Here is a 20,599-nt window from a genome sequence, read left to right as displayed (position 1 = left end):
TTCCTTGTGCAACCCTGTCCTAAAGCAAAAATGCATCACTTATGCAAGATGACCAAAAGCATTGCATCTTTTCACCTGAGTGTGGGCAGGGCAGTTTACCAAACATGAAGACAGGTCTATGATTCCAGTTGGAGCTACTCTCTAAAGCTTGAACAATGATGGAAGTTAAGTGTATTTTTTATTCCGGTTGGTTTAATGTTGATTGTTTACTGGAATCTAACGACATAATATGGCACCTTTTATTCAGGTTGGCACAGATGGAGAGAACGAATGGCTCCCTGCTCACAGACAGTAGCTCAACCACAGGAAGTGTGTAAGTAATTTGAAGAATTAGAATCATACAATGGTTACAGAAGGAGGCCATTTGGTCCATTGTGTCCATGCTGGCTCTCTGCAAGTCCCACTCCCCCACCCTTTTGGCACAGCCCTGCAAATGTTTTTCCTTCAGGTGCTTATCCAATTCGCTTTTGAAAGCCATGATTGAATCTGCCTCTACCACACTTCAGGCAATGAATTCTAGTTCCGAACCGCTCGCTGCATAAAAAAAGTTTTTCCTCACGTCGTCATTGGTTCTTTTGCCATTCATCTTACATCTGTGTCCTCTGGATTTCGACCCTTCCGCAAATGGGAACAGCTTCTCCCTATCTACCCTGTCTAGACCTCTCATGACTTTTAACACCTTTATCAAATCTCCGCTCAACCTTCTCTTCTGTAAGGAGAACAGCCCCAGCTTCTCCAATCTATCCACATAACTGAAGTTCCTCATCCCTGGAACCATGCTTGTAAATCTTTTCTGCACCTTCTCTAAAGCCTTCACAGTGTTCCTAAAGTGCAGTGTTCAGAATTGGACACACTGCTCCAGTTGAGGCTGAACCAGTGTTTAATAAAGGTTCATCATACCTTCCTTGCTTTTGTACTCTAAGCCTCTCTTTATAAAACCCAGGATCTCGTATGCCTTTTTAATCACTTTCACAACCTGCCCTGCCACCTTTAACGATTTAGCACTGATACCCCCAGGTCTCCCTGTTCCTGCACGCCCTTTAGAATTGTACCCTTTATTTTATATTGCCACTCTCGTTCTTCCTACCAAAATGTATCACTTCACAATTCTCTGCATTAAATTTCATCTACCACTTGTCCGCCCATTCAACCTGCTTATGTCCCATCAAAATCATTATTCTCCTCACAGTTCACAGTACTTCCAAATATTGTGTCATCTGTAAATTTTGAAATTGTGCCCTGACACCCAAGTCTCAGTTATTAATATGTATCAAGTGATCACAGAATAATACAGTGCAGAAGAGGCCCTTCGGCCCATCGAGTCTGCACCGATGCATCAAAACACCTGACCTGTCTACCTAATCCCATTTGCCAGCACTTGGCCCATAGCCTTGAATGTTATGACGTGCCAAGTGCTCATCCAGGTACTTTTTAAAGGATATGAGGTAACCTGCCTCTACCACCCTCCAAGGCAGGGCATTCCAGACCGTCACCACCCTCTGGGTAAAAAACTTCTTCCTCAAATCCCCCTTAAACCTCCCGCCCCTCACCTTAAACTTGTGACCCCTCGTAACTGACCCTTCAACTAAGGGGAACAGCTGCTCCCTATCCACCCTGTCCATGCCCCTCATAATCTTGTACACCTCGATCCGGTCACCCCTCAGTCTTCTCTGTTCCAGTGAAAACAACCCAAGCCTATCCAACCTCTCTTCGTAGCTTAAATGTTCCATCCCACGCAACATCCTGGTGAATCGCCTCTGCACCCCCTCCAATGCAATCACATCCTTCCTATAATGTGGCGACCAGAATTGCATACAGTACTCCAGCTGTGGCCTTACCAAAGTTCTGTACAACTCCAACATGACCTCCCTGCTTTTGTAATCTATGCCTCGATTGATAAAGGCAAGTGTCCCATATGCCTTTTTCACCACTCTTATTAACCTGCCCTTCTGCCTTCAGAGATCTATGGACAAACACGCCAAGGTCCCTTTGTTCCTTGGAACTTCCCAGTGTCAGGCCATTCATTGAATACTTCCGTGTCACATTACTCCTTCCAAAGTGCATCACCTCACACTTTTCAGCGTTAAATTCCATCTGCCACTTTTCTGCCCATTTGACTATCCCGTCTATATCTTCCTGTAACCTAAGACACTCCACCTCACTGTTAACCACTCGGCCAATCTTTGTGTCATCCGTGAACTTACTGATCCTACCTCCCACTTAGTCATCTATGTCGTTTATATAAATGACAAACAATAGGGGACCCAGCACAGATCCCTGTGGTACGCCACTGGGCACTGGCTTCCAGTCACTTAAACAGCCGTCTGTCATCACTCTCTGTCTCCTACAGCTAAGCCAATTTTGAATCCACCTTATCAAGTTACCTTGTATCCCATGTGCATTTGCTTTCTTGATAAGTCTCCCATGTGGGACCTTGTCAAAGGCTTTGCTGAAATCCATGTAAACTACATCAACTGCACTACCCTCATCTACACACCTGGTCACATGCTCAAAAAATTCAATCAAATTTGTTAGGCATGACCTCCCTCTGACAAAGCCATGCTGACTATTCCTAATCAAATTTTGCCTCTCCAAGTGGTGATAGATTCTTTCAGAATTTTCTCCAATAGTTTCCCTACCACTGACGTGAGACTCATTGGTCTGTAGTTCCCTGGCTTATCTCTACAACCTTTCTTAAATAGTGGGACCACATTAGCTGTTCTCCAGTCCTCTGGCACCTCCCCCGTGGCCAGAGAGGAATTAAGAATTAGGGTCAGAGCCCCTGCAATCTCCACCCTCGCCTCCCACAGCATCCTGGGACACAAATCGTCCAGACCTGGAGATTTGTCCACTTTTAAACCTTCCAAAACCTCCAATACCTTGTCACTCCCGATGACAATTTGCTCAAGAACCTCACAGTCTCTCTCTCTAAGTTCCAAATCTACATCCTCTTTCTCTTGGGTGAAGACAGATGTGAAGTATTCGTTCAACACCCTACCAATGTCCTCTGACTCCACCCACAGATTTCCCCCTTGGTCCCTAATGGGTCCTACTCTTTCCCTGGTTATCCCCTTCCCATTGATATACTTATAGAATATCTTGGGATTTTCCCTACTTTTACCAGCCAGAGCTTTCTCATATCCCCTCTTTGCTCTCCTAATTGCTTTCTTAAGCTTCATCCTACACTTTCTGTACTCCACTAATGCTTCCATTGAATTGCTCTCCTTGTATTTGCTAAAAGCCTCTCTTTTCCTTCTCATCGTACCCTGAATGTTTCTGGTCATCCATGGTTCTCTGGGCTTGTTGCTCCTACCTATTACCCTAGAGGGAACATGTTGGGCCTGTACCCTCCCCATTTCCTTTTTGAATGCCCCCCACTGCTCTTCTGTAGATTTCCCGACAAGTAACTCTTTCCAGTCTACCTTGGCCAGATCCTGCCTTATTTTACTAAAATTCGCTCTCCCCCAATCCAAAACCTTTTTTGCAGCTTGTCTATTTCTTTCTCCATAACAAGCTTAAATTGTACCATGTTGTGGTCGCTATCACCAAAATGCTCCCCCACCAACACATCAACCACCTGTCCGGCCTAATTCCCCAGAATTAGGTCCAGCACTGCACCCTCCCTTGATGGATCCTCTACATATTGAGCTAAAAAGTTCTCCTGTATACATTTTAAGAACTCCACTCCATCTAAGCCCTTAACCTGATGACTATCCCAATTAATGTTGGGAAAGTTGAAATCACCTAATCTAATTACCCTATTATTTTTACACACCTCTGCAAATTGCGCGCATATTTGCTCCTCAATTTCCCGCTGACTATCTGGGGGTCTATAATAAACACCTAGCAATGTGGCTGTCCCTTTTTTATTCCTAAACACTACCCATAAAGCTTCATTGATGCCCCCTCCAAGATATCATCTCTCCTTACTGCAGTAACTGACTCCTTAACTAATATTGCAATGCCCCCTCCTCTTTTACCCTCTCCTCTGTCTCGCCTGAAGATTCTATATCCCGGGATATTGAACTGCCAATCCTGCCCCTCCCTCAACCATGTCTTCGTGATGGCTACCATATCACAATTCCACGTGTCAATCATTGTCCTAGTATTGATCCCTGGGGAACCTTTATCCAATCCAAAAAACGTTCACCGCTACTCTCTGTTTACTGTTGCTCAACCAACTTCATTTTATTCCATGAACTTCAACTTTGCTGATGGGCCTATGATGTGGCACTTTATCAGACACCTTTTGAAAGTCCATGTACACCACATCAACCGCATTATCCTCATCAATCCTCTCTGTTGCCTCACCAAAATCTCAATCATGTTAGTTAAACATGATTTGCCCTTAGAAGATCTGTGCTGGCTTTCCTTAATTAATCAACCCTTTTTCCAAGTGACTTAATTTTTTTCCCGAATTATTGTTTCTAAAAGCTTTCCCACCACCAAGGTTAAACTGACTGGCCTTTAGTCACTAGGTTTATCCTTGCTCCCTTTTTTTGAACAAACATGTAAGATTTGCAAGTCTCCAGTCCTCCAGAACCACCCTGTATCTCAGGAGGATTGGAAGATTTATGGACAGTGCCTCCTAATTTTCACCCTTACTTCCCTCAGTAGCCTCGGATGTATCCCATCCGGTCCTGGTGACTTATCAACTTTAAGTACAGCCAGCCTTTCTAATACTGCCTCTTTATCAATTTTTAGTCCATGCAATGTCTCAACTACCTCTTATTTCGCTACGACTTTGGCAGCATCTTTTTCCTTGGTAAATATAGATGCAAAGTACTCATTTAGTACCTCAGCCGTGCCCTCTGCCTCCATGCATAAATCCCCTTTTTGATCCATTATCGGCCCCACTGCTCCTCTTACTACCTTTTTACTATTTAAGTGCCTATAGATGACTTTTGGATTCCCTTTTTATGTTAGTTTCTAGTCTCTTCTCATATTCCCTCTTTTCCTCTCTCATTTCCTTTTTCCCTTCCCCTCTGAACTTCCTATATTTAGCTTGGTTCTCACTTGTATTATCAACCTGACATCTTTCATAGGCAACTTTTTGCTGCTTCATCTTACACTCTGTCTCTTTCATCATCCAAGGAGCTCTGGCTTTGCTTGCCCTACCTGTCCCCCTTCTGGAAATGTACCTAGACTGTATCTGAACCATCGCCCCTTTAAATGCAGCCCATTGTTCCATTACAGTTTTTCTTGCCAATTTTTGATTCCAATTTACCTGCGCCAGATCTGTTCTCACCCCATTTAAATTGGCCCATCTCCAATTAAGTATTTTTATTCAAGATTGCTGTCTGTCCTTTTCCATAGCTAACCTAAACCTTATGATACAATTATCACTGTACCTTAAATGTTCTCCTACTGACACTTGACTCACCTCAATCCCCAGAACCAGATCCAGCAATACCTCTTATAAGAGAAAAATACTGCAGAAGCTGGAACTCTGAAATGAGAACAGAAAGTGCCAGAAATACTCAGCAGGTCTGGCAGCATCTGTGTAGAGAGAGACAGAGTTAACCTTTCAGATTACAGATGCTGTCAGACCTGCTGAGTGTTTCTGGCACTTTCTGTTCTCATTCCAGCAATACCTGCTTGTTGGGCCAGAAATATACAGCTCAAGAAAATTCTCCTTCAAATTCTCATTCTACACACTTCAAAAACTCTTTCCCCGCCCCACCCCCCTGATCCCCTCTCAGCCCTTTACAGTATTACTATCCCAGTTTAGCTTCGGATATTTAAAATCCTCCATTAGCACTACTCTATAGTTTATGCACCTCTCTGTAATTTCCCTGAAAATTTGCTCCACTACATCTTTCCCATTAGTTGGCCACCTATAGAATACACCCAGTAGTGTAATGGTACCTCTATTGTTTCTTAACTCTGACCAAATAGATTCTGTTCTTGATCCCTCTCAGGGCATCCCCTCTGCCCCAGCATTGTAATATTCTCCTTAATCAATACTGTTATCCCTCCTCCTTTCTTTCTTTCCTTCCCTTCCCTATCTTTCCTGAACACATTGTATCCAGAACTATTTAGTACTCAGTTCTTCCCTTTTTCATCCATTAGAAGTGGCAAAGGTAACACAGAATATGATTTTTATATTGATTAACACTTAAAGTGCTCTGCGGTCAAATCATTGATTTTCAAGTAATAGATAGGAAGACAACATTAAATAAAGTTTATGCTTTTAAATTTGATTAAAGCACTTTTATTTATTAATAGTTTAATCTGGCTGGTAGGACAAGGACTGATGACATTTATTAAGTTACACAGATATAAAATAAATTATTTATGGATGACAGAAGAGCTGAAAAATACGACTGCGTCATTTTTCCCTGGTGCAGTGATGATGAGCACACACTGATCCAACAGTACTGTCAGACGCTGGGGAGAGAGTCACCCATAAATCAGCCGCAAAGTCCTGTGCAGATCCTCAAGTCGGTGGAGAAAGAGGAGCGGGGCGAGTTGGAATGCATCATTGCCAATCTCGAAGAGGAGCAAAGGTGGACACATTTTATTGTTTACTCTTGCGGTGTTTTTTAATTATATGATTTTTTTTCCATCCTCTGAAGGTTATCATTCATTCTGTGGGACAGTTCCCGTGACTCTCCGAGTGACCAACATTCAGTCACAACCCTGGATCAGTGGTGTCCAAAATGTACCCCGAACTCAATCTGGCTCTCAAAGCCCAGGCAACTCAGCCCTGTTTACAGTTATTTGTACATGCCTCTATCTATCTCAGCAACTCTTCCAGCTCTACAACTTCCCATCTCTATTCTGTTTGTGGCTTCTTGTGCATCCTCACTCTCTTCGCCACAGTGGTGGTCATGGCCTCACCGACCTACTCCCCATGGTCTAGAATTTCTTACCTTAAACCCATCCCACTGAGCTGAATTTTAAAGCCCCTCCGCCATCAGGAACGTTGGCGGGGGGCAGTGAAAATCAGTGCGGTGGAGGCCGGCCACCAGCCCCGACGGCGGCAGCCCCCATGCCAATCTCGGCGGCGGCAAGGCCTTGTGGCGGCCACCCCACCACTCGGCAACAGGGCCCCCATTTCAATATGTAAACTAATTTACATACCTGATTTAATGAGGGTCCCTTTGCCTCCTTAATCGCCACACTGATATTCATTCGGGTGGCCGACAATGCCACGACTTCGAATCCCTGTTTGGGGAAATGTGGCACGACACCTGTGGGGAGGGGGTAGGAGGATTTTTTCTCTGTACAGGAGGGGGGGAGTGAGGTAACAACAATTCTGATTGGACGGGGGGGTTGATGGGAAGTGGTAAAGGGCAAAGCTGCCAAACTTTTGGGGGTGGTTGGGGGGGGGGGGGGGGGAAGGGTCAAATTGTCAATATTTGAATTCCAGGGGGGAAAAGGGCACAAATGTCAGGAAATACATTGGGGGAGGTGGGAAAATTCATTTAAAAGTCATTGAAATCTGTTTTGTGGAAATTCTACATACTTGTCCCTTTAATTTTTAAATGTTCATTGAGGCCTGTAAGCCCTTTAAAAATGGCGCCAGTGCCTCCGGCAGCTCGCCCGCCTCTCCACGTCATCGCGGGGGGTGGGCATTGTGGCCATACAAATGAGCACGGCGGCTCTGTGACGCGGTGCCCATGCGGACAGGCCGAAGTTTTTTACATCCGCTGCCTACTTCGACGGCAGACTCTTAAAATGCAGCCCACTGCATCTCTACCTCCCTTTCCTCCTTTAAGGCACTGCTTAAAATCCATCTTGCCAATCAAGCTAAGTCACCCCTCTTAATATCTCCTTTTTAGTTCAGCGTTAATTTTTCCCTGCATCTCTGTGAAGTGCCTTGGGATGTATTTTTCTACATTAAAGATATTATCTAAATGCAGGTTGATATATTTTCTGTTTTATCCTGTTTGAATTTTGTGTCCCTGGTGATTTGGAAAGGCTGTTCTTATCAACTATTATCTCATTGGATCAATCCTGAATCGAACTACCAAGATATAAATTAACAGGGACATGGATTTAAACTTTATTCAGGAGCCCTGAAACTCCATGGCACACAGCAATACAACCCATGAAGACAAAAGTCTTGAACACACCTGGTCTAGACAGTGAGTGTCGCAGCTTTTTTGACTCTGGAGGCATCAAGAATCTGAGCCTAATATTGTCTTCTCCATCTCCAACAGGACAGCAATCATGAAAGAAAAATGCAGGCTAAATTCCTCGGCTAGGAACAATAACCACAGAATAAATTGGAGATTGATCCTCGAATGGTCTATTAGATGTGACTCGGTTTCACCCTAGACACATGCTTAATCTACTGAACAATCAGATAAACTTTCTAATCACTGATCCAATGTGAGATGGGTGCTTACTTGACATGAAGTTATGCTGAAAATAACCCCAAAAAAATGCAACCTTTTATTAGGAACTCTTCTACCAAGTAAAACCATCATTTTGCAATATACATTTTAATCAGAGGGCACTCCTACTCCCCTGCAGTAGACACTATTCTACAGGTAGACAGGGTAGAACCCTGATAGCATTTCCCAGGCATCATTACTCATAAGGAATGAGGGTAGATCAATATACTTTTTTTTAAAAAAGGTTCCTTCTTGGGGAGCATTCATGCTGTAACTGCATTGTCGGTCCAAATCAGTTTTTCTTTGCACAGATGCTGCAATTATACTGTAATTGCAGCTTGAGTCCAATGTCGGGCTGACCTGACACCAGAGCGATTGCTGGAGGAAGCAAGTCTCACTTCAGAATCAATTTAGGCCTACACATCTGCTTTACACTCTGACTTTAGCATCTATGCAAAGGAGCTTTGGCTGTGTACAGATACAAAACTTAGGGAATGTGATTGCACCACAAGTCTCAACTTGTGTTTAGTTGGCCAGTTTCTTTACACAGGCAAAAAAATGTTGTTTGTGTTCCTGCTCTAGGAGTAGCTTTCTTTGCTTTTCCCCATCAAAGAGAGAGAGAATTTGCTATATTTTTTGACTTGCATCAAGTTAGCTGAAGTGAATCACAAGCTGAATGCATCAAAGCTTCTTTACATTACCCTAATGTAACTCAACATCTAGCTTTGTAGAGCACTCCTGATGCGTCTTTGTGACTTTTTCACTTTGCACAGTCCATGCAGTATGATTGCCTAATTAGCAGGAGGAGCACTCAACACCTGAATGGTGTCAAAATGCACAAACTCCCCAAAGTTCACTACAGCCTTTCAGTACCTAATTCTATCCATTACTTTGCTGTTGTTAGATGAAGATTAGCACAATATTGGAGGGCAGTTTTTGATCTCAGCTGGCATCCACTGAGGCCTTGTCCATGAAACTGCTGAAACTCTTTTCACTTAAGATCCTTAACCGATATAAGACGACTTTCATCTTATCTATGTGGGATGGAATGAAACCCAAATTCCAGAAATTATAAGAAGCCTTTTTGAAATTATTGCACTATCTGAGTCCTCCAACATGTTTGTTTTTCACTCAAAGGAATTAGGAGGGTTAAGGGAATTTTTTTTATCAAACTCATTAAAAAAGATTGCCTCCAAGAAGTGCAAATGAGTCTAGCATTGGTTATTCAATGTATTGCTGTCAGCTGTGAAACAACTATTATTAAGCATAGCACCTACAAAGAACAGGAAGAGAGTCATGTAACTGGACTTATTGCAGCAATGCAATCAAAATGCCCATGCAGTGAATCTGTTAACACCTTCCAGATTTGGAATTGGATAAGTTTCCCTTTGTTTTTATAATGTTCTAGTCAGCAAAGGTGCATTGATTAACCCCTTCCTGGCAAAGCTGTTTGTTTGTACAAATCTTTGCACCTGCATTTCAATTTTTGAGTTGTTGAAAAGCAGATTGTAATTCAGTTAGAATGTTCTTCAGATAAGTGGTAAAATAAGTTTCAAAAACATGTACAAATGAGTGTTGCTGCAAAGAGTTTGCAGAATATTACAGTTCATTTGTAAGAAGGGATAAGATGAGTTTTTTAAAATGTGCAACAGAAATTCTTGTTGATAGAATTGAAGCAGTGATTTTAATTTGTAAGTTTTTGGCTGTAAAATCATCAATCAGACAATTCAAGTAGTAAATTTTAAGGCTTATTTACATTAATTAACTGAAATCAATAATAAACTAAAAAGAATGTAATTAAATGCTTTTCTGCAATCTGGAGACGAAAATACTTATATAATGTTTTTCAAGTGATAAAAGATGTCGCAGCAACTGTCATAGGAACAGGTCTCGGCCATTTAGCCCTTGAGCCTTAGATCATGACTGATCTGCGACCAAGCTCCATACATGCGCCTTTTCCCCTATCCCTTAATATCTTTGGAGAACAAAAATCTATTTTATTCAGATTTAAAATTAACAGTTGATCTAGCATCAATTGCAGCTTGTGGAAGAGAGTTCAAAACTTCTACCATCCTTTGAATGTAGAAATGTTTCCTAATTTCACTCCTGAAAGATCTGACAGGGACTAGCCTATGCCCCCTAGTCCTAGACTCTCCTACCAGTTGAAATAGTTTCTCTGTATCTACCCTATCTGTTGCCCTTAATGTCTTGAAAACTTTGATCAAATCACCCCTTAAACTTCTAAATTCCAGGGAATACAGTCATAGTTTGTGTAAACTCTCCTCATAATTTAACTCATGGAGCTTGTGTATCATTCTGGTAAACCTATGCTGCACTCCATCCAAGGCCTTCCTCATGTGTGGTGCCCAGAACTCCTCTCTCTACTCCAGGTCTGAATTAGAGAATTAGAATTAGAATATTACAGCGCAGTACAGGCCCTTCGGCCCTCGATGTTGCGCCGACCTGTGAAACCATCTGACCTACACTATTCCATTTTCATCCATATGTCTATCCAATGACCACTTAAATGCCCTTAAAGTTGGCGAGTCTACTACTGCTGCAGGCAGGGCGTTCCACGCCCCTACTACTCTCTGAGTAAAGAAACTACCTCTAACATCTGTCCTATATCTATCACCCCTCAACTTGAAGCTATGTCCCCTCATGTTTGCCATCACCATCCGAGGAAAAAGACTCTCACTATCCACCCTATCTAACCCTCTGATTATCTTATATGTCTCTATTAAGTCACCTCTCCTCCTCCTTCTCTCCAACGAAAACAACCTCAAGTCCCTCAGCCTTTCCTCGTAAGACCTTCCCTCCATACCAGGCAACATCCTAGTCTGGTCTAACCAGGGCTTTGTATAGCTGAGGCCTGACTTCTACCACTTTGTTTTCTAGTCCTCCAGATATAAAGGCCAGCATTCCATTAACCGCTTTGATTATTTTCTCTACCTGTTCATGACATTTTAATGATCTATGTACCTGGACCCCCAAGTTTCTTTGGACCTCCACTTTCTAGCTTTTCACCACTTAGAAAGTTCTCTGTTCTATCCTTTTTCAGTCCAAAGTAGATGACATCACATTTGCCCATGTTAAAATCCATTTGCGAAAGTTTTGCCCGTTCACTTAATCTATAAATATCTCTGTAATTTTATGCTTCCATCTACACTGCTTACAATGCCGCCTATCTTTGTGTCATCAGCAAATTTGAATATGCCTATCCCATCGTCTAAGTTGTAAATGAATGCAGTGAATAGTTGAGGCCCCAACACAGATCCTTGCGGGACACCACCAATGTTCCCTCTTGGTCTTTCAGGTTGCTGCAAGGCCCCACACAGGCCGCATACAAGTCAACCCCTTTAAATTACTGCACATGCGCAGCTGCGCAAAAAAATTTAAATAACCCGTTCATTCAAAAGAAATTACAGGGAAAGCTGGACACCCGAGTTACATCCTGCCAATTGGAATACCCGCCCATGTTCCTACTCTCTGTCCCTTGCCGTTCAGCCAATTTCCTAACCAGGTCAATAATTTGACTTCAATTCCATGGACTTCTCTTATGAGGGACTTTATCACGTGCCTTCTGGAAATCTATATAAATAACATCCATAGACATTCCTCTGTCTTGTGTGTTGCTGGTCACACATCTTCTTTTCGATTGTACTCAATGTGCTGTCCTTTACTCAATACACTAAACAAATTGGTTTCTCGCTCCAGTTTTAATTTCTTTACAACAAATGTTGCTTTCCTCATGGCAGTTGCACCATTCATGTCGGTGCTGTTTTCTTACTCAGCATGTTTCCACTTTGCCTTCAGTTAAATATTGAGCACCAAATATACTTTATTGAACGGGATACATTCTGCACTGCATAAATACACTTCTTAAAGCCTTTAATTGCTGACTGATCATTATCTGGTTATTATCACATTGCTGTTTGTGGAAGCCTGCTATGTGAAAATTGGCTGTCACATTTCCTACATTACAACAGTGACTATACTTCAAAAGTACTTCATTGGCTGTAAAGCACTTTGAGATGTCCGGTGGTCATGAAAAGCACAATATAAATGCAAGCCCCTTTTTCTTTATGACTGTTTCTGTAGTTTCTCTCTGCTCTGGCTAACACACTCCTGTGACATCTGCTACTTTCTAATTGTGCAATTCATTGTTCCTGGAAGCCCTTAGGACCACTGACAAGTTACCATCCTCTCCATAGTCGTTCCCCTGTGCCAAGCTAGTGGCCCCTGTGCTGTGAGTAATTGTACCAAGGCATTAAGCCCCAGGAAGGATATTGATGAGCAAGAGGCCTGAGACTGGGTCTACCTGACACTGTTTGGACAGACTTAACAGCAAGTAATGGGGCCAATGATTTCCTTGCCTTTGCAATCAAACTCATAAAATAATTAAAATTGGAGTCTGGTGGCTGCTTATTGGCAAAGCAGGATCCTGTTACAGTAACTCCACAAGGAAGAAGAACTTTTAGGTGAAAACAGTGTATTCTTAAAACTGGTTTGAAGCTCCCTTGAAGCAACAGATAGATGCTGCAGAGGTTATAGAGAGTCATAGAGTCATTACAGCACAGAAGGAGGCCACTCGGCCAATTGAGTCCATGCCATTTCTCTGTAGAGCAATCCTGTCAGTCCCATTCCCCACTCTAACCCCAAAGCCCTGCAAGTTTATTTCCTTCAAGTGCTGAACCAATTTCCTTTTGAAATCATTAATTGTCGCCACTTCCAACACCCTTGTAGGCAGCGAATTCCAGGTCATTACTACTCACTGCAGAAAAAAGTTCTTCCACACATCCCCTGCATCTCTTGTCCAAAATCTTAAATGTGTGTTGTGAAATTGGAAGGATCAGTAGAAGGAGAAGCTAGTTCAGTGTAATATGTCTTGGTAAGAATCAAGTGAGCTATTCAAAGATGGTGATTAGTAAACAAAAGGGGCTTCTGTCCCAATTATCCATTAAAATCAGTTCCACTGAACGTCAACTTGAGCTTAAATACAAAAAGCAGTGGTAAAGGACACCAGTATCTTTCTCATCTCTCTTCAATAAATGCAAGGCCCAAGTGTAAATTATGGTTGTTACAAATAACCTTTGTCCAAACAATCCTTCTCACGATCAGCACTCTTCAGCATGCGATGAGGCTTCTTCTACATTTCTGTAAGATCCAGGACCAAGCTGTGAAGTAGTTTGGTGAAGAGAGGAAACAGTTGCATTGATGTTGCTCAGAATCAGTTTCGTAGCTAAAACTTCATATATGGGAGTTTGGGTTTAGCAATTGGTGATTAGTAAGTCTGCCAAACTGCATTGTCTAAAGCATCCAGCCAGCTGGCTTGCCATAGGCTTAACTCTATAGATGTTTTGGCCCTGCTAGAAACATGTCCATCAAAAAGCTGAGGAAACTGAGGTTGAGTTGACGGCTACTGTGAGACATTGCCTGGAGGCAGTGTATGTGATCACAAACTCAAGTCTAAGGTTCAGTGCCTACCTTAATTGGATTGCAGAAGGCAGCATTTTCTATTGAATCTGAAATTGATGAACTGCCATTCAAAGTGGTATAATGTATGGCTGTGATCTGGTCAGCAGGATGCTGGCATATGTGTTTTATGATGAGTTGTTCTGCTCACCATGCTGCTTGGAATGGCTCCTAGTGCCCTCAGTGTGCTTTTGCTCAAATCGATGCTTGTCATTTGCTCAATAATCTTCAGTGCACCTCGATTGATGTGGACCTATTTAGATCTAGTATTGAATTACCAGTCTGCTGCAAAGGATTGGTTTAGTTCCAAGGTCCCAGTACCAGGCATGTCATAAATTTGACTCTACTTACAATTCCTCCCCTGCCTGCTGTTGAAGGAGGATAGTTGCTAGTTGGTTATTAGTCCCTGTTTAATCTTGCATCACTCTCTTAGCCACTAGATTTTCCATCCGTTAACTATGATTGGAGGAAAACGAGCCCATGTCAAAACAGCCTTTAAATTAAATCAGATTATGTTCCAGTGTTTGGTACTCCTAGTTTTAATCTTTAATTCAAACACGATTCAATTACTATATTTATCATCATGGTTGGGTAATTTGATGTCAATGTAATTTTTATGGAATTAATGCAGTGCAATCAATGCAACAAAATAAAGTTCATAGTGAATAAAATGAGCAAAATCCAAGATTAGGAAATAATGTAGATGCTGTTAGTAGAATCTAAAACACATTCACAACACCATTGATGCTGTCAGGATTAACAAAATGATGCAAATAATTTCCTAGAGTTTTTTTTAAAATGGTAACCGAGCTCAAAATGTATGGTGACACGACAGAAAGTCAAGTAAGGGGGCTTGGAGATAAATTGTGGAACAAGAAAAGATCACTCAATCCTTCCAAATACCAGGTAAAATCTACCCCATTATGATTCTCCCTCACCTATTTAATCTCTTGAGGGAAAATTCTACAGAAATATTCCCTCATCCCAATTTAACCATTCCCACATCCACTGTATTCTGCCATGTCTGACAGCTCCTCCATGGACAACAATTTATGTATAACATTGCGTTTATCTGCATTAAAAGCTACCATTCTATATTCACCTGTTTAATTGGTTCAGATCACTCTGCTGCTTTTTTCTAATACTTTTTAACTTTTACCATGTAACTTGGTAATAATACAGGAAATACTCTTTTCCAATTAATTTATGAATTTGTGTCTGAATAGTATGGGCCTCCACTAATTAATGTATTGAGACAGAGGTATTTTCCTTTTATTACCACCTTAGGTTTCTTATTATCAGGCTAATTTTAAATTCAGTTAACATAACATATGAACATAAGAACTAGGAGCAGGAGTAGGCAATTCAGTCCCTCGAGCCTGCTCTGCCATTTAATACGATCATGGCTGATCTCATCTTGGCCTCAACTCCACTTTCCTGCCCGTTCTCCCGAACCCTTCAACCCATTTCTAATTAAAAATCTGTCTATCTCCCCCTATTTACCCAATGTCCCGGCATCCACCGCACTCTGGGGTAGTGAATTCCACAGATTCACGACCCTTTGAGGGAAGTAATTTCTCCTCATCTCTGTTTTAAATCTGCTACCCCTTATCCTAAAACTATGACCTCTCGTTCTAGATTGCCCCGCAAGAAGAAACATCCTCTCTGTGTCTGCTTTGTCAATCCCCTTAATCATCTTGTATACCTCAATTAGATCTCCTCTCATTCTTCTAAACTCCAAAGAGTAAAGGCCTAAACTGCTCAATCTCTCTTCATAAGACAAGCCCCCCATCTCTGGAATCAATCTAGTGAACCTCCTCTGGACTGCCTCCAATGCAACTACATCCTTTCTCAAGTAAGGAGACCAAAACGGTACACAATACTCCAGGTGCGGTCTCACTAATGCCTTGTCCCGTTGCAGCAACACTTCCCTACTTTTATACTCTATTCCTTTAGCAATAAATGCCAAAATTCCATTTGCCTTCCTTATCACCTGCTGTACCTGCAAACTAGTTTTCTGTGATTCATGCACGAGGACACTCAGATCCCTGTGCACCGAAACACTCTGAAGTTTCTCTCCATTTAGATAATTTGCCTTTCTATTCTTCCGACCAAAATGGATAACCTCACACTTATCCACGTTAAAATCCATCTGCCAAATTTTGGCCATTTATCTAATCTATCCATATCCATTTGTAGATTTCTTATTTCTTTATTGCAACTTACTGCCCCACCTATTTTAGTGTCATCTGCAAATTTGGCTATAGTACCTTCTATCCCTGCATCCAAGTCATTAATATAGATTGTAAGTAGTTGGGGCCCGAGGACCGAACCCTGTGGCACCCCACTAGTTACATCTTGCCAACCAGAAAAAGACCCATTTATCCCGACTCTCTGTTTTCCGTTGATTAGCCAATCCTCTATCCAAGCTAATAAATAACGAATTTTCAGTTGAACTCCAAAGTCTTAACTCTTTGTAACAAGCCTCACATGTCAAAATGTCATAGAGTTATACAGCACAGAAACAGCCCCTTCGGCCCATCATGAAATGTCTTCTGAAAGTCCAAGTATATCTGCTGGATAGCTTAGCAAAAGATTTCAGTAGATTAGTGAAGATTTGCCTTTTGTTTTCAAATCAATATTGACTGCTCCTTATGAATTCTTTGGATGAGAGTTTGATATATCCTTTATAATCTCAAACATTTCCTTACCATTGACATTGCCATTATTTCTGTGTTCCTTTCATCGGATGGGAATATAAATAAAGATCCCGATCTACTTGTTATAGATTTTAGATTTAGAGATACAGCACTGAAACAGGCCCTTCGGCCCACCGAGTCTGTGCCGACCATCAACCACCCATTTATACTAATCCTACACTAATCCCATAATTCCTACCACATCCCCACCTGTCCCTATCACCTACTAATATTAGGGGCAATTTATAATGGCCAATTTACCTACCAACCTGCAAGTCTTTTGGCATGTGGGAGGAAACCGGAGCACCCGGAGAAAACCCACGCAGACACAGGGAGAACTTGCAAACTCCACACAGGCAGTACCCAGAATTGAACCCGGGTCGCTGGAGCTGTGAGGCTGCGGTGCTAACCACTGCGCCACTGTGCCGCCATGGATTTATTTTAAGAAGAACAGAGAGATTCTCCTGGCCAACATTTATGCCTCAATCAATGTCACCAAAAACAGATTAACTAGTCATTTGTCTCACATCCTGTTTGCAGACATTGTATTTAACTACAACACAACAATTGACTGCACTTCAAAAACAACTAATTGCCTCTGAAGCAGTTTGGGACATCCTGAATATGTGAAAGGTGCTATATATGCAATTTCTTTATTTCTTCTTTCATAAATTTGTCCATACTTCAAGATAGTTATGAGAAAGGATAGGACTGGTCCTCAGGTTGAAGTCCTAAATTGGGGGAAGGCTAATTTCAGCATCAGACAGGAACTCTCAAAAGTTGAATGGGAGAGGCTGTTTACAGGTAAAGGAACGTCTGGCAGGTGGGAGGCTTTTAAAAGTGAGATAGGAAGAGTTCAGGGACAGCATGTTCCTGTTAGATGGAAGGTCTAGGCTGGCAAGTTTAGGAAACCTTGGTTGACGAGGGATATTGAGGGTCTGGTCAGGACAAAGAAGGAGGCATATGTCAGGTACAGGCAGCTGGGATCGAGCAAGTCCCTCGAGGAGTATAGGGGATGTAGGACTACACTTAAGAAGGAAATTAGGAGGGCGAAAAGGGGCCATGAGATTTCCCTGGCAGATAAGATAAAGGAGAATCCTAAAAGATTCTATAAGTATATTAAGAGTAAAAGGGTAGCTAGGGAGAGAGTAGGTCCCCTTAAGGATCAGTGTGGCAATCTATGTGTGGAGCCACGGGAAATGGGCGAGGTCTTAAATGAATATTTCTCGTCCCTATTTACCGTGGAGAAGGTCATGGAAGCTAGTGAGTTCAAGGGAGGGAACACCGATATCCTGGACCATATCAACATTACAAAGGAGGAGGTGTTGGAGGTTTTGAAGCGCATTAAGGTGAATAAATCCCCAGGGCCTGACCAGGTGTATCCTAGGATGCTATGGGAAGCAAGGGAGGAGATTGCTGGGGCCCTGGCAGAGATTTTTTTTATCATCATTAGCCATGGGTGAGGTACCGGAAGAGGGGAGGATAGCGAATGTGCCTTTATTTAAGAAGGGCAGCAGGGATAAGCCAGGGAACTACAGGCCAGTGAGCCTTACATCAGTGGTGGGAAAATTATTGGAAGGGATTCTGAGAGACAGGATTTATATGCATCTGGAAAGGCATGGTCTGATTAGGGATAGTCAGCATGGCTTTGTGCGTGGGAAATCATGCCTCACGAATTTGATTGAGTTTTTCGAGGAGGTGACCAAGAGGATTGACGAGGGCAGGGCAATGGACGTTGTCTACATGGACTTTAGCAAGGCATTTGACAAGGTCCCGCATGGTAGACTGGTCCAGAAGGTTCGAACACATGGGATCCAGGGTGAGCTCGCAAATTGGATACAAAATTGGCTTGGTGATAGGAGGCAGAGGGTAGTAGTGGAGGATTGTTTTTCATATTGGAGGCCGGTGACCAGTGGTGTGCCGCAGGGACGGTGCTGGGCCCTCTGTTGTTTGTCCTATATATTAATGACTTGGATGTGAATGTAAAGGGCATGATTAGTAAGTTTGCAGATGACACCAAAATTGGTGGTATAGTGGACAGTGAAGAAGGTTGTCTAGGGTTACAACAGGATATAAACCAACTGGGAAAGTGGGCAAGGGAGTGGCAAATGGAATTTAATGCAGACGTGTGAAGTGATGCATTTTGGGAAGTTAAACCAGTGCAGGACATATGCAGTGAATGGCAGGGCCCTGGGGAGTGTTGTTGAGCAGAGAGACCTTGGTGTGCAAGTACATAGTTCCCTGAAAGTGGCAACACAGATAGACAGGGTGGTGAAGAAGGCGTATGGCATGCTTGCCTTCATCGGCCGAGGCATTGAGTGCAAGAGTTGGGGCGTCATGTTACAGTTGTACACAACATTGGTTAGGCTGCATTTGGAGTACTGTGTGCAGTTCTGGTCGCCACACTACAGGAAAGATGTGATTAAGCTAGAGAGGGTGCAGAAAAGATTCACAAGGATGTTGGCTGGTTTGGAGGGCTTGAGTTATAATGAGATATTGGATAGGCTGGGTCTGTTTTCACTGGAGCGAAGGAGGCTGAGAGGGGACATGATAGAGGTATATAAAATTATGAGAGGCATAGATAAGGTAGATAGCCAGAGTCTGTTTCCCATGGTAGGGGTGAGTAAAACTAGAGGGCATAGATTTAAGGTGAGAGGGAGGAGGTTTAAAGGGGATCAAAGGGGTAAATTTTTCACACAAAGAATAGTGGGTATCTGGAATGAGCTGCCTGAGGAGGTGGTGGAGGCAGGAACAGTAGCGACATTTAAGAGGCATCTGGACAGGTACTTGAATGAGCAAAGCATAGAGGGATATGGAATTAATGCAGGCAGGTGGGATTAGTATAGATAGGCATTATGGTCGGCATGGACGCGGTGTGCCGAAGGACCTGTTTCTATGCTGTACGACTCTATGACTATATACATGATGCAGATAATTGTAATTTCATCTTCAAGTTGCACACCATATTTCGTGGAGCGTAAACACCAGTTGAGCTGAATGGCCTGTTTCTGTGCTGTATATTCTGTGTCATTGTTGTCCATGTAATTCGTTGTCAAATTTTGTTTGATAATGCTCCTGTGAAGTGCTTTGGGATGTTTTACTACTTTAAAGGTGCTATATAAATAAAAGTTGTTGATTAAGAACATGTGCATTAGGAGCAGAAGTCAGCCATAGGGCCCATTGAACCTGCTGCAGCATTCAATAACATCCTGGCTGAACGTCTACATCAACTGTACATATTTCTGATCATCCCAGTAATTCTGCTAGTTTCCAAGCATCTTGTTCACCTGCTGGGCGCTGTTCGGCTACAGCTGGGTCTGGTGCTGGGAAATCAGGTGGGCCAAATGGACAAAGCGCCTATCAGGGAGCACTTGGGTAAGAGTGATCCTTGTATCATTAGGTTTAGACGAGTAATGCAGAAAAGCAAGGAATGAAATAAGGTAGAACGTCCAGATTGGAAGAGGGCTAATTTCAACGTGATGAGAAGGGATCTAGCCAAGATAGAGTGGAACCAAAGACTGACAGAAAGAGCTGTATCGGAAAAATGGGCTATCTTTAAGGAAGAGTTGCTTCAGGTACAGGCTAGGTACATTCCAACAAGGACAAATGATAAGGGAACCCAATAACAGGGCTCCTTGGATGACGAGGAAGGTAGAGATTATGATGAAACAAAAACAGGAGGGTGTCTGATGCATGTCTGGTGAATTCTTCAAGTGAGAACCAGGTCATATACAATAAGTTGAGAGGCGAAGTTAAGAGGAAAATAAGACTGGCAAAGCGACAATATGAAAATAGAATGGCAGTCAAGATAAAAGCGAACCCAAAATTATTCTACTGGCATTTAAATACTAAGTGAGTAGGAAGAGGTGGTGTTTTTAAAAATTCTTTCACAGGATGTGGACATTGCAGTCTAGGCCAGCATTTGTTGCTCGTCCCTGATTGCCCTTGAGAAGGTGGTGGTGAGCTGCCTTCTTGAACCGCTGCAGTCCATGTGGTGTAAGTACACCAACAGTGCTGTTAGGAAGGGAGTTCGACCCAGCGACAGTGAAGGAACAGTGATATAGTTCCAAGTCAGGATGG

At 42.6% G+C, this 20,599-nt stretch overlaps 1 protein-coding gene across 9 annotated transcripts in view; it reads left to right on the top strand.

The window, feature by feature from the left end:
- Positions 1-20,599, top strand: part of LOC137376165 (utrophin-like) — a 904,611-nt gene that overhangs the window by 809,031 nt on the left and 74,981 nt on the right. For all 9 annotated transcript variants that reach the window (XM_068044198.1, XM_068044197.1, XM_068044199.1 and 6 more), the window contains 2 exons: positions 248-313; positions 6,351-6,509. In XM_068044198.1, the coding sequence (XP_067900299.1) occupies positions 248-313; positions 6,351-6,509 (225 nt within the window). The remainder of the gene's footprint in view (positions 1-247; positions 314-6,350; positions 6,510-20,599) is intronic.

Source organism: Heterodontus francisci, chromosome 13 (genome assembly GCF_036365525.1).
Source record: "Heterodontus francisci isolate sHetFra1 chromosome 13, sHetFra1.hap1, whole genome shotgun sequence".
NCBI lineage: Eukaryota > Metazoa > Chordata > Chondrichthyes > Heterodontiformes > Heterodontidae > Heterodontus > Heterodontus francisci.
The sequence above is the reverse complement of the archived record's forward strand: the minus strand, read 5'-3'. Positions and strand labels throughout refer to the sequence as shown.